At 43.1% G+C, this 12,041-nt stretch overlaps 1 protein-coding gene across 1 annotated transcript in view; it reads right to left on the bottom strand.

Annotated features, from left to right (window-relative positions):
• Positions 1-11,418, bottom strand: part of lrrcc1 (leucine rich repeat and coiled-coil centrosomal protein 1) — a 185,088-nt gene extending 173,670 nt beyond the window's left edge. Inside the window, exons 1-2 of the mRNA XM_048528955.2 lie at positions 11,024-11,418; positions 1,599-1,697 (exon numbers count right to left, since the gene is read on the bottom strand). Coding sequence (XP_048384912.1) covers positions 1,599-1,657 — 59 coding nt within the window. The 5' untranslated portion in view covers positions 1,658-1,697; positions 11,024-11,418. The remainder of the gene's footprint in view (positions 1-1,598; positions 1,698-11,023) is intronic.
• Between the last annotated feature and the right edge of the window lie 623 nt (positions 11,419-12,041).

Below are 12,041 nucleotides of genomic sequence, written 5' to 3'. Positions count from 1 at the left end.
AAAAACATTAATCAATTATTAGCTTAGACTAGCAAGAAGTGCTGCCTCCAAGTTAGAAGGTAATGGATTCAAACCTCAATTCGTCAGCTGGAACATAGGGCCCAAGACAACACTCTAGTTTCGTTCTTTATCAAAATGTTACCTTTTGAATGAAAAATTAGACAGGACTTCTCTGTTTAGCTTGCTGTCAAAGATCTCATGGCTTTATTCAAAGCTGAACTGGAAAGTTCTCACCTGAATCTTAGCCAACATCTATGCCTTAAATAAAAGGCCTCAATACTGATTATCAAGCTATTTGTCTTAAAGTGAACAAACTGGCAGCCTTGTTTACAAAGTAGCAATTCAGAAAGCAATTTTTGGCCATGAAGTGTTCTGGATATTCTGAGGATATGAAAAGTGCAACAAAAATGCAGGCTCTTCGTTAGATTTTAAACTATTTAACTGCTTAGAAAGCAAAGCTTGGCCATGCAGGTGCTGTATATAAGTCTTCACAATTGGTAAATATTGAAAACAGTAGCAGAAGAATCCAGAAGCAAATTAACACTGACAGGTTGGAATGTAGATATTTCTATAGATTAGTCCTACATGGCAGGAAGCGTTTCCTCACAACCCATATAACAACGAATGAAAGGACGGCACTCATCCCCAAATGAACACAAGAGGTTTGCGGGATAACTCATGAAACTGTCAAGGATGAATTTTGAACCATACAGTAACTGACCCAGAAGCTAAATAGGTACCATTAAATAAATAATTCACTCCCTACTTTAACCATGAAATAGCATGTAATATATTGACTCATACAAGTTGCATTTTAGTCTCTTTCCTTAGAACTACCATTTATGAGTAGCTTAACAGATAATCTATTCCATGTCTGCCAGTGCCACTTTTCAAACATTTCTTCAGAAGATATCAGAATGAGTTGGTCGAATCTGCCTTGTCCCATTAAAGTGTTCCGTTACAACTTTCAGTACACAGGAAAGCTAAGGAGAGACACTGTATGCTTTCATTGAGTAATAAAGTACATTTGTGTACCAGCATTCAGAGAGCTGCCATCTAAGCCAAGCTTTTCAGAAGACAAGTTGAAACTAATTCACAAAATAAAATGAACAATAGGACAAATCCAGCTATAAACTTCCAAGTAGCCAGCTTAACATAAGGCTTTGAGTGAAATTTGAAAGAAGACCTGTTTACTGAGTGTTAACTAGCCTGGGATGAATTGGTAAAAATATAAAAATAAGCAAAAAACTTCACTTCATTCAAAAGTAAAAACTTTAAAACGAGACTACAAAACATTTTTAATAAAAGTACATAACTAATGTATGATGAATGATGATGACACTTCACAATCATTTGTTATACTTGAGATTGTTGGGTAAATGCATGGTTTCCTTGCTTGACTGGAACAACATTATATCCTAGTAAAAGTCAGATCAATCCTCTTCACTTTAGTGGATTTAAATAGTTTTTTTCCTCGTAAAATATCCATGTATAGTTTAAGAATGTTTATCTCTTGCTAGGTAGTCAAAAATAGCAGAAAATATTTTTAAAAATCTAAAAGATCCATGAAGAAAATACAGTAGAAAATACTCACGTACCTGGCGATAGTCTTATCTATCAAACACAGCTCGTGTGATGATTGATCATCATATGCCATTCCACTTCATTATATAGTACAACCGTCAGCTATTGGAAAGCTAAATAAGAGAAGGGAACAAAATTCAATTTACTTAAATGCTATTGCAGCAGATAAACTGCAGTCTTTGAATGATAAACATATACTTTAACTTCCCATTTCATTTTCTTGCAAATACAGTTCTACTGTAATCAGCTTAAATTACTGAAATACAGTCACAATCGTGTTCAGTTTAATCCTAAACAGGTAATTATTTAGCACATTTTAACATAATAAAACATGTTCTCTAATAAAAGCCACCCTATGCAGCAAGAGGAGAATTTGGAAGAATAACCAAAAATACAGTCATCAAAAATACCGTTTAAAAGACAAATTGAGGAATTTTTTTGGTAAAATACTTCGATGCCATTATTTTGCAATTCAATAACCTGCTACTAAGTTAACATACTAATACAACGAGCCAGGTTCAAGTCTCAATTAGTCGAGAGGTGCACAATGACAACTTTGAATAGGTGGATTAGAAAATATCTAGTCTTCTTATCCCTTTGATCACTAAGCATGCTTGCCTCCACCTCTGCCAGTGAATCTTTGAATTTCTTCCTTGCTGGTCTCATCTTCCTTAAACTTCCCCTTATTTAAACCTCTGCATGATTCCTATCCTGCACTAATTTCCACATGTGTACCAACCCAATCTTTTTAAACTCTGACTTGGTTTTCTGACACGCTTGCTTGTGTGTCATTGCTTTTCCTATTCTACCATTAAAGTAAACACTTTCTTTTATCATCCAATTGAATAAAAACTCATTTCTTAACATTTTTCTTGTTGATCAACCATTTCTCTGTTTTGTGTTAATTTTCCCATCGTATTTAATGAAAGCCATCAGGCTGTTTTTCATGCTAAAAAGTTTCTTGAATAATGGAATTTTTTTTGTGATTTTTAAACTCGTGTTAATATCAAATGACTCTCGTTTAAGTGTCTTTTAAATGAGTTCTTCTAATTTGAAACATTTTGGGAAGTATTTTGTAATTATATAGTAATATTGTTATTCATTAACTCTATTTTTAAAATCACAAAACTAATCAAAAAGAGCCCCTGGGAATGCAGTCGGTTGTAACTGAAGCAAGCAACAATTGTAGGACCAAAACACTTGCAGTACTTAAAAACATCAGATGCTGCCTGGCCTGCTGTGTTCCTCCAGCTCCACATGGTGTTGCATCTGCAGTTCTTACTGTCTTGGAGTGATTCAGATTAATACTGTGACTGGGGACAGGGAACAAATTAAGCAATACAGGAACAGAGTTAGTAGAGGAGGCTGCAGATAATGGTTTTTAATCTTCACCGCTTTCAAAGAGAAGGAAGTGGAGATTCATTTAACACTGGAACAGAAAAAGTCAACACGTGAAGAAGAATTGATGATTATCTGTGTAATGTGGAAGCTGGAGAGTATCTACAGTTGATGTTGCTGCGGCCAAAGCTCAGCATGAAAGTAAGGCTGAGAAAATTGGAAAACAAGGACTGATCATTGGTAACTCCAAAGATGAAGGTTAAAACTTCCCAGCTACACAAAAAAAAATTTGTCTATTGATTTCCAAATATTTAAGAGCTTATTTAATTTGTTATTACGTTACTTTTTAAAACTTTCAGCTTAAGAAAATGACTTGGTGTTGTTGATTGTACTGCAAATGATCAGAGGTGGAGATGCTGGTTTCTGCCGAACTGAACTGCTGGGGATTAACTAATTCTTTCCGTGACTGGAAAGCACGAGTATATGTTGAAGCATTAAATACAAAAGAGATCCAGATGTATATGGTTAAGTACTGGATAAGAAAAGAAGATAGAATCAATTCGCTGGTGAAACAGTAGATTGAAACAATTGGTCTGGAAAAACATTCACCCATGTACCTGAAAGGTAAGAATGAGCTGTTTAAGGTTGGGAAATAAGACTTGTGAAGCAGTAGAATATCTGATCAGTGACAAGCAATTATCAGCAAAACAATGGCCTGGTATTCAACAATGAATTTGTGGGCTGAAGGGAGATTGAAGGAATTATTAGAAAGAAAAAAAGTCACACCACCGAAACAGTAGCATTCTCATTGTATTAAACCATCAGCCAGATTGTGTTCCGAAATCCAAAGTGTAGCAATGAACCACACCTCCTGCCTCAGAGGCAAGAGTGCAACCACTGAAGCAGGCTGACAGGTAAGGAATTTTGAATAGTAGGTAATAAAAGATCTAAATTCAAAATAGGAAAGTTGAAACCTTAGCTAAAGTCAATGATTCAAAGTTGGAGACAGGTGTTGTGATTGAACAATGACATGGCTGTAAAAGCAGCTCTTGACAAATGCAAAAGAGGAATGAGATAACAATTAAAAGTGAACAGGATTGAGACAATTATGGATAGAATGGAAATGGAAAAAGGAATGGAACTTTGACAAAGTTTCCAACTATAAGCCTTGAAGAAATCAGGCAATACACCTAACATAAATATTTAGACACCAACTCCATCCCCTTCTCTAGTTAGTGTTCAAGAATTTAACCAGGCCGCTTGCAATCTTGGCATCCTATCTGACTCTGGGCCAGGTTTTCCAAACCTATCTCTGTTCTAACATCAAAAGCATCTCCTTCCAACTCCAGAATATCCCCGTCTCCACTTGCGTGTATGAGCTGTTCAAACCCTCATTTCCCTCGTTTTTCTGCAAGTAACTATTCCAATGATTCCCTGATCCTGACATACTCCATAGTTTGAGCTCATTAAAAACTCTGCTTCCCATATCCTAATTTGTACCACATTCATGCACCTATTAGCACAGTGCTTGCTGACCTATAATTAAAATTCTCATCTTATTGTCCAAATTTCTCACCATTACTATCTTGGTAAACTCCTTCACGCCAACAGCTCCCCAAGATCTGGCCTCTTGCCTACTCCTGGCGTTAATTTGCATCAAATTAATAGGCACACTTTCAGCTGCCTGGCAAACATCAGTAGCCTTCATTGTCGACCAAACTTACTGTATTATGAGACTGATCACAAGTTCCAACCTCCAAAATGAAGCTCCCATACAAACTGCATGTTTGTTTTTGTGTTGCCATCTTTCCATACATGTTAGAAAGCCAATAGTTGTGGCTAATTGGTAGTGTGTTAAATTGGAGTCATAAAGGTTGCACATTTAAATCCCATATCAGAGGCTTAAGCACTAAAACGTAAAGATGGCCAACCAATATAGTACTGAAGCAGTGCTACAGAGGCGTAATGGATCAAACAAAATTTTAAAATGTGCTCCATCAAGAGAATGCATAAGGTCACATGATTCAATTCAATGACAACCAGGTTAATTACCATGGTGTTGATTATTTGGTAAATATCATGCTGCCATTGCTGGGAGTTTGATTCGGTTTGGATTGGATTAACCTAAAGCAGCTTTTCCTATAGCAGTTACTGCACTTCAAAAGTATGTTATTATCTGTAATATGCTTCGCGACATCCTGAGGTTATGCAAGGTGCTACCTAAATGCAAGCATTTGTATTGAACAGACTATTCATTATGCAATGTGCGCAACTGGTCAATGTGCTGTGTCTATTGCATGGGTGAAGTTATCATGCTTCATATATTTTGTGAGCTTGCTCTTCATTTTCAGCCTATATGATCAGAAAAGGAAAGTCAAATTGATCAAGGCACAGCCCCTCAATTTGCAACTCTTCAACTGTGTTTTCAAACATTGACTCAGCGACTGGGTTCCTTGTGCCTGCAACTGAAGCTTCTGTGAAATCAGAGGATTGGCCCCTAGACACAGTGGGAAAGCTCACCTGCAGGAGGGCTCACCCTGGCACTGATGAACCAAAATCCCAGCTATCGGCAAATAAGTCATTGCCTGTGGATATCTTAGGAAAGTTCAGGCTAAGCGAGAAAACCCTGACATAATCTGGAGCAAAATACCAAAGGCGGCCCAAAGTCTGAATTTACCAGCATTTCAACAACTAAATATCATACCTTTTCAATAAGCAGGAGCTACATGTGAAGTTCAGTATTTATTTGGATTTGTAGAAACAGTCCATTGTGGATCCTCATGTTTGGGCAGCACAGGATCTTTTGCCATTTTCACAACATAGTGTAACACAACACAGGTGGTATAAGCAACAAGTAATAATTCCACCTCAAACATCACAGACCAGGTGCTGAGAACTGTCTCCAGTGAGAAGAGGGCCTAGTGTCTTAGTGGTTAGTGATGGCCTATGTCAAGGTTGACAAACACAGGTAGCAAGGCACTAACAAATTCACAGTCCAACTTCTCCAGTGGATGTCTGGAACCCAGAATCTATGCTCAAGTAGTGGATGGATTCTATCATACCAGGCAAACAAAAGGAACGATGATATCAACTCTTCAGCTGGAACACGAAGAGCATGTGTACAAGCCTGACAGATGGCTTGCAGCCAACTAATAATGCACAAGAAAGCTGAATTCAATACAGTATGTGAATTCAGTACAGAATATAGGCTGAATGGGAACCTGTGTGAACCAACAAAAGACTTGTCAAGAGTGCATCACAAGAAAATCGTTAGAAGTATCTCAGTTAGGAAAGAGTTCAGAGGAAACGTGTGAAAAAGATGTGGGCTTTGCTACAAGGAAATTGCTATTCTAAATTATAGAATTCTGAACACAAATCCTTCAGATTATGTTCTATCTGCCTTAATTGAAAGGTGGTCTGTTAGCCATGAGTGTCTGTATTCACATACTATGCTCCAGCACAGAGGCAGAAGACAAATTTTATGAGGAGCTTGACATTACTATCAGCAGAATCCCTAAGTCACAACATCGTTATCTACTGGGAGATTTCAATGCAAGAATGGGCACACACCATGAGAACTGGCCTTACTGTCTCAGGTATCATGGCTCGAGAAAATGGAAAAAAAAGGGCTGAACGATTTCTGTATTTTTGTTGTTAGAATGAGCTTTGTGTAAGTAACAAATTTCAGATCAAACCATATCAAGTGGTGTGCTGGAGACACCCAAAAATCAGGACTGTGGCACCAGCAGAATATGGTCATCACCATCCAACGCAACTCAAAAATATTTCCAACACAGAGCTACCAAAGTGTTGATTGTCATAGCAATCACACCTTAATGTGTACCAAGGATTTAAACCATTACGTTTTTTTCATTTCATGCAGAAATGCTGCACTTGCACCAACATCAGCCATACTGTCTACTCATAAAAGCCAATAGTTCCTTAACTTGATTGAACAGCACTCTTGGTATTCCTACTCGAGAGTGTAGAAACCTAATTTGATCTATTTCAAAACACCATCCACAATACTGCACTTTTAACATGTAGGAATCAAGGGTTGTGAAGCTAACGGGAACGAGGGCATCATCATTGTGTTGGAGCCCATAATTAAAGTCAAACAACCTGCTCCTGTTAATTACAAGTGATCTGAACAGGAAGAACTGAAAGCACAAATCATTACTAGGTACTGCACCAATAACTGCTAGTTACAGCTTTGCCTGACTATCCAGATGATCTTTAACATAGGAAATTTCAGGACATGCACGGTTAGATTAAAAAAAACACACAGGAGCGTCAGCAAATAAAAAATTCTGCTGGAAACAAATAAACTGAGACTGCAAAAAGTAAGAAAGATGGATGACAAACCAACCTTGAATTGTACTTTACTGAGCACCCTGACACTGAGGAAGCTCTGGACACCAATGCATGCCTGTCATTTTTTCCTCCCCTTGTCCAATCTCTTCTCATTCTGATATTTTACATCAGTTTCAGAATTTCCAGTTTGCAACCTCCAGCCATCACCACTATACCACGAACATGCCATCCCCTTACATATCAATTCACAGGATGGTCTCTGGGCTCTCTGCTTCTTGCTGAATAATAAAGGCCTGAACTATCCCCATTCACCATCACCCTCCTCCACCTGGTCAAGTTCATCTACATCCTGAAAAGCTTCGCTTTTACCTCCTCTTGTTTTCTTCAGGTCATGTCTCTTTTTGAGGTACATGGAGCATTCCATGTTCCAGGCCCTACCAACAACTTTCTCTCTGGCATATTGATATAATTGGTGCTGCTTCCCTCTTTCGTTTGGTACTGGAAACTTTATTAATTCAGCTTCCAATTTCCACACTTCTCTCAGTTCATCTGGTCCATCTCTGACTCCGCACTTGCCTTCCTCGACATCTCCATTTCCATTTCTGGGGGTAGGCTGGCCACCAATGTCCACTACAAAACAAATGACTCCCACAGTTAACTTATCTATATATCCTCACATCCTGCTTCCTGTAAAAACTTCATTCCATGCTCCCAGTTTCTCTGTTGCTTCCATTCTGATGATGCCAATTTTGAGGAATGGGCCTCTGAAATGTTCACCTTTTTCCTCAACAGCAAATACCTCAGCACGGTAGTTGACAGGGCCCTCAGTTTGACTCATCTCCCACATGTCAGCCCTCACACCATCTCTTCCTTCTCACAACAGCTACTGGGTTCTGCTATCACCCCACCAGCATCTATAGCTATAGGATCATGAGTGACCATTTCTGTCAGCTCCAACAGAACGGCACCACCAGACACATATTCCCCTTCCCTTCCCTCGTCAGCCTTCTGCAAGGACAGTTCTCTTCGGGGAACCCTGGTCCACCTCTTCTTCACTCCCAAAGCCCCCTCGTGGCCATGCGGCTTCTTCCCCTGCAACCGCAAGTGTAAAAACTGGCCGCATACATGCTCCGTCCTCAGTATCCAAGGACCCAAACACACTTTATCTGCACTACACTTGACCAGTCTACTGCATTTGCTTCTCAAAAGTTGTCTCCTCTGCATTGGGGAAAGGACGCATGTATTGGTGACCACTTTGGAGAACACCTACGTCTTGTCTGCAAAAAAAAAATCTGAGCTTCCTAGATAACAAAGTGTGGAGCTGGGTGAACACAGCAGGCCAAGCAGCATCTCAGGAGCACAAAAGCTGACATTTTGGGCCGAGACCCTTCATCAGAGAGGGGGATGGGGAGAGGGAACTGGAATAAATAGGGAGAGAGGGGGAGGCGGACCAAAGATGGAGAGAAAACAAGACAGGTAAAGAGGAGAGTACAGGTGGGGATAGGTCAGTCCAGGGAAGATGGACAGGTCAAGGAGGCGGGATGAGGTGGTAGGTAGGAAATGGAGGTGCAGCTTGAGGTGGGAGGAAGGGATGGAAGAGAGGAAGAACAGGTTAGGGAAGCAGAGACACGCTGGGCTGGTTTTGGGATGCAGTGGGGGGAGGGGAAGAACTGGGCTGGTTTTGTGATGCAGTCGGGGGAGGGGAAGAACTGGGCTGGTTTTGGGATGCAGTAGGGGAAGGGGAGATTTTGAAGCTGGTGAAGTCCACATTGATACCATTGGGCTGCAGGGTTCCCAAGCGGAATATGAGTTGCTGTTCCTGCAACCTTCGGGTGGCATCATTGTGGCCTCCTGCAGTGCCACAATGATACCACCCGAAGGTTGCAGGAATCCTGCAGCCCAATGGTATCAATGTGGACTTCACAAGCTTCAAAATCTCCCCTTCCCCTACTGCATCCCAAAACCAGCCCAGTTCTTCCCCTCCCCCCCACTGCATCCCAAAACCAGCCCAGTTCTTCCCCTCCCCCCCACTGCATCCCAAAACCAGCCCAGCTCGTCCCTTCACCCGACTGCATCCCAAAACCAGCCCAGCCTGTCTCTGCTTCCCTAACCTGTTCTTCCTCTCACCCATCCCTCCCTCCCACCTCAAGCCGCACCTCCATTTCCTACCTACCACCTCATCCCGCCTCCTTGACCTGTCCGTCTTCCCTGGACTGACCTATCCCCTCCCTACCTCCTCACCTATACTCTCCTCTCTACCTATCTTCTTTTCTCTCCATCTTCGGTCCGCCTCCCCCTCTCTCCCTATTTATTCCAGTTCCCTCTCCCCATGCCCCTCTCTGATGAAGGGTCTAGGCCCGAAACGTCAGCTTTTGTGCTCCTGAGGTGCTGCTTGGCCTGCTGTGTTCATCCAGCCTCACATTTTATTATCTTGGATTCTCCAGCATCTGCAGTTCCCATTATCACATCTGAGCTTCCTGTTGGCTGCTCTTTATGCACCATTGTGTTCTCTGATCAAGATGTCTCAAGTTTGCTGCAGTGAAGCTCAACACAACTTGGACGGACAGCACCTAATTTTCCACATGGGAGCTCAAGAGCCTCTGGACTTCATAGCGAGCTCAACAATTTGAGGGCTGCAAACACCTTTTCCCTTGACGTTACCCCATTGTCAGTCACTAAATGCCCCCAGTAGTCGCTTTTCATCTTCTTAGGCTAATCGTTGTCTCTTTTAGGCTCTACCCCCACCGAAGTTTACTCCTTATACTTCCACAACTTTCTACTGGCTACCAGAGCCGAAACGTTAAGTCTGAATTTTTTTCTTCACAGATGTTGAGCTTTTCCCGTAACATCTGTCCCCGCCCCACCCCAGTAACCATCAGTTCCAAGGAGGGGGCACTGGACAAGAAACGTTAACTGATTTCTCTCCGCAGACGTTGCCAGAAGTTTCTATTTTTTGTTCCTATCGTTGCAAAACTGGTTATTAAACCTGTGGTATATTGTATCCATTGTACCCGGTGTGGCCTCCTCTACATTGGGGAAACCAAGTGGAGGCTTGGGAACCGCTTTGCAGAACACTTCCGCTCAGTTTGCAACAAACAACTGCACCGCCCAGTCGCGAACCATTTTAACTCCCCCTCCCATTCCTCAGACGACATGTCCATCATGGACCTCCTGCAGTGCCACAACGTTGCCACCCGAAGATTGCAGGAACAGCAACTTATATTCCGCTTGGGAACCCTGCAGCCATATGGTATCAATCTGGACTTCACAAGCTTCAAAATCTCCCCTTCCCCCACTGCATCCCAAAACCTGGCCAGTTCATCCCCTCCCCCCACTGCATCACACAACCAGCCCAGTTCATCCCCTCCCCCAATGCATCCCAAAACCAGCCCAGCCTGTCTCTGCCTCCCTAACCTGTTCTTCCTCTCACCCATCCCTTCCTCCCACCTCAAGCCACACCTCCATTTCCTACCAACTAACCTCATCCCACCTCCTTGACCTGTCCCTCTTCCCTGGACTGACCTATCCCCTCCCTACCTCCTCACCTATACTCACCTCTCCACCTAGCTTCTCTTCTCTCCATCTTCAGTCCGCCTCCCCCTCTCTCCCTATTTATTCCAGAACCCTCACCCCATCCCCCTCTCTGATGAAGGGTCTAGGCCCGAAACGTCAGCTTTTGTACTCCTGAGATGCTGCTGGGCCTGCTGTGTTCATCCAGCCTCACATTTTGTCGTCTTGGATTCTCCAGCATCTGCAGTTCCCATTATCCCTTTCCTCATTTACTCACCAGTCCGGAGCATTCTGACGGCTGCAAAAAAAGTCGAGCCACTTCCGGTCCCGTCTCCAGAGCGACAGCGACAACACAAAATCCGACCCACTCTCTGCTACCACCCTTCTTCCCTTAAATTTCCCGCTCAAAGCGGCCGCCCCGACCCGCTTCCGGTCCCGCCAGGCCGAGCGCCGGCTGCTCCCCGAGCTTCGCACTTGAGTTCCCCCGCCAACCGGCCGACAGTCGCGTGAGGAACGATCCGTTGAAATCTTCCGGCGGTTGGTACAGGCCTCACGGGCACCGAGAGGCTCAGCGGCTCCCCGTGTCTGAAACAAACAAAACACTATGGAGGCTGGAAAACCTGAAATATAAACAGAAAGTGCTGAAGAAACTCTGCAGGTTCGGCAGCAACTGTGGAGGCGGCAACCCACAGCTAATGAGATAACAAAGTGTGGATGGAGCTGGATGAACACAGCAGGCCGAGCAGGAAAGCTGACGTTTCAGACCAAGACCCTTCCTCAGAAATGAGGGAGGGGAAGGGGGTTCTGAAATAAATAGGGAGAGAGGGGGAGCTGGATAGAGGAGAAGATAGGTGGAGAGGAGACAGACAAATTAAAAAGGCGGGGATGGAGCCAGTAAAGGTGAGTATAGGTGGGGAATTAGGGAGAGGATAGGCCAGTCCAGAGAGGATGGACAGGTCAAGGGGGTGGGATGAGGTTAGTAGGTAGGAGATGGGGTTTCAGGTGAGAGGAAGGACTGGTTAGGGAGACAGGGACGACCTGGGCTGGTTTTGGGATGCGGTGGGGGAGGGGGAGATTTTGAAGCTGGTGAAATCCACATTGATACCATTGGGCTGCAGGGTTTCCAAATGGAATATGAGGTGCTGTTCCTGCAACCTTTGGGTGGCATCATTGTGGCACTGCAGGAGGCCCAGGATGGACAAGTCGTCTGAGGAATGGGAGGGGGAGTTGAAACGCGACTCCCCCCACCCCCCCATCAGTGGTCGAGAACGCCCTCGACCGTGTCTCCTGCATTT

Source organism: Stegostoma tigrinum, chromosome 5, assembly GCF_030684315.1.
Source record: "Stegostoma tigrinum isolate sSteTig4 chromosome 5, sSteTig4.hap1, whole genome shotgun sequence".
In the NCBI taxonomy this organism is placed as follows: domain Eukaryota; kingdom Metazoa; phylum Chordata; class Chondrichthyes; order Orectolobiformes; family Stegostomatidae; genus Stegostoma; species Stegostoma tigrinum.
The sequence above is the reverse complement of the archived record's forward strand: the minus strand, read 5'-3'. Positions and strand labels throughout refer to the sequence as shown.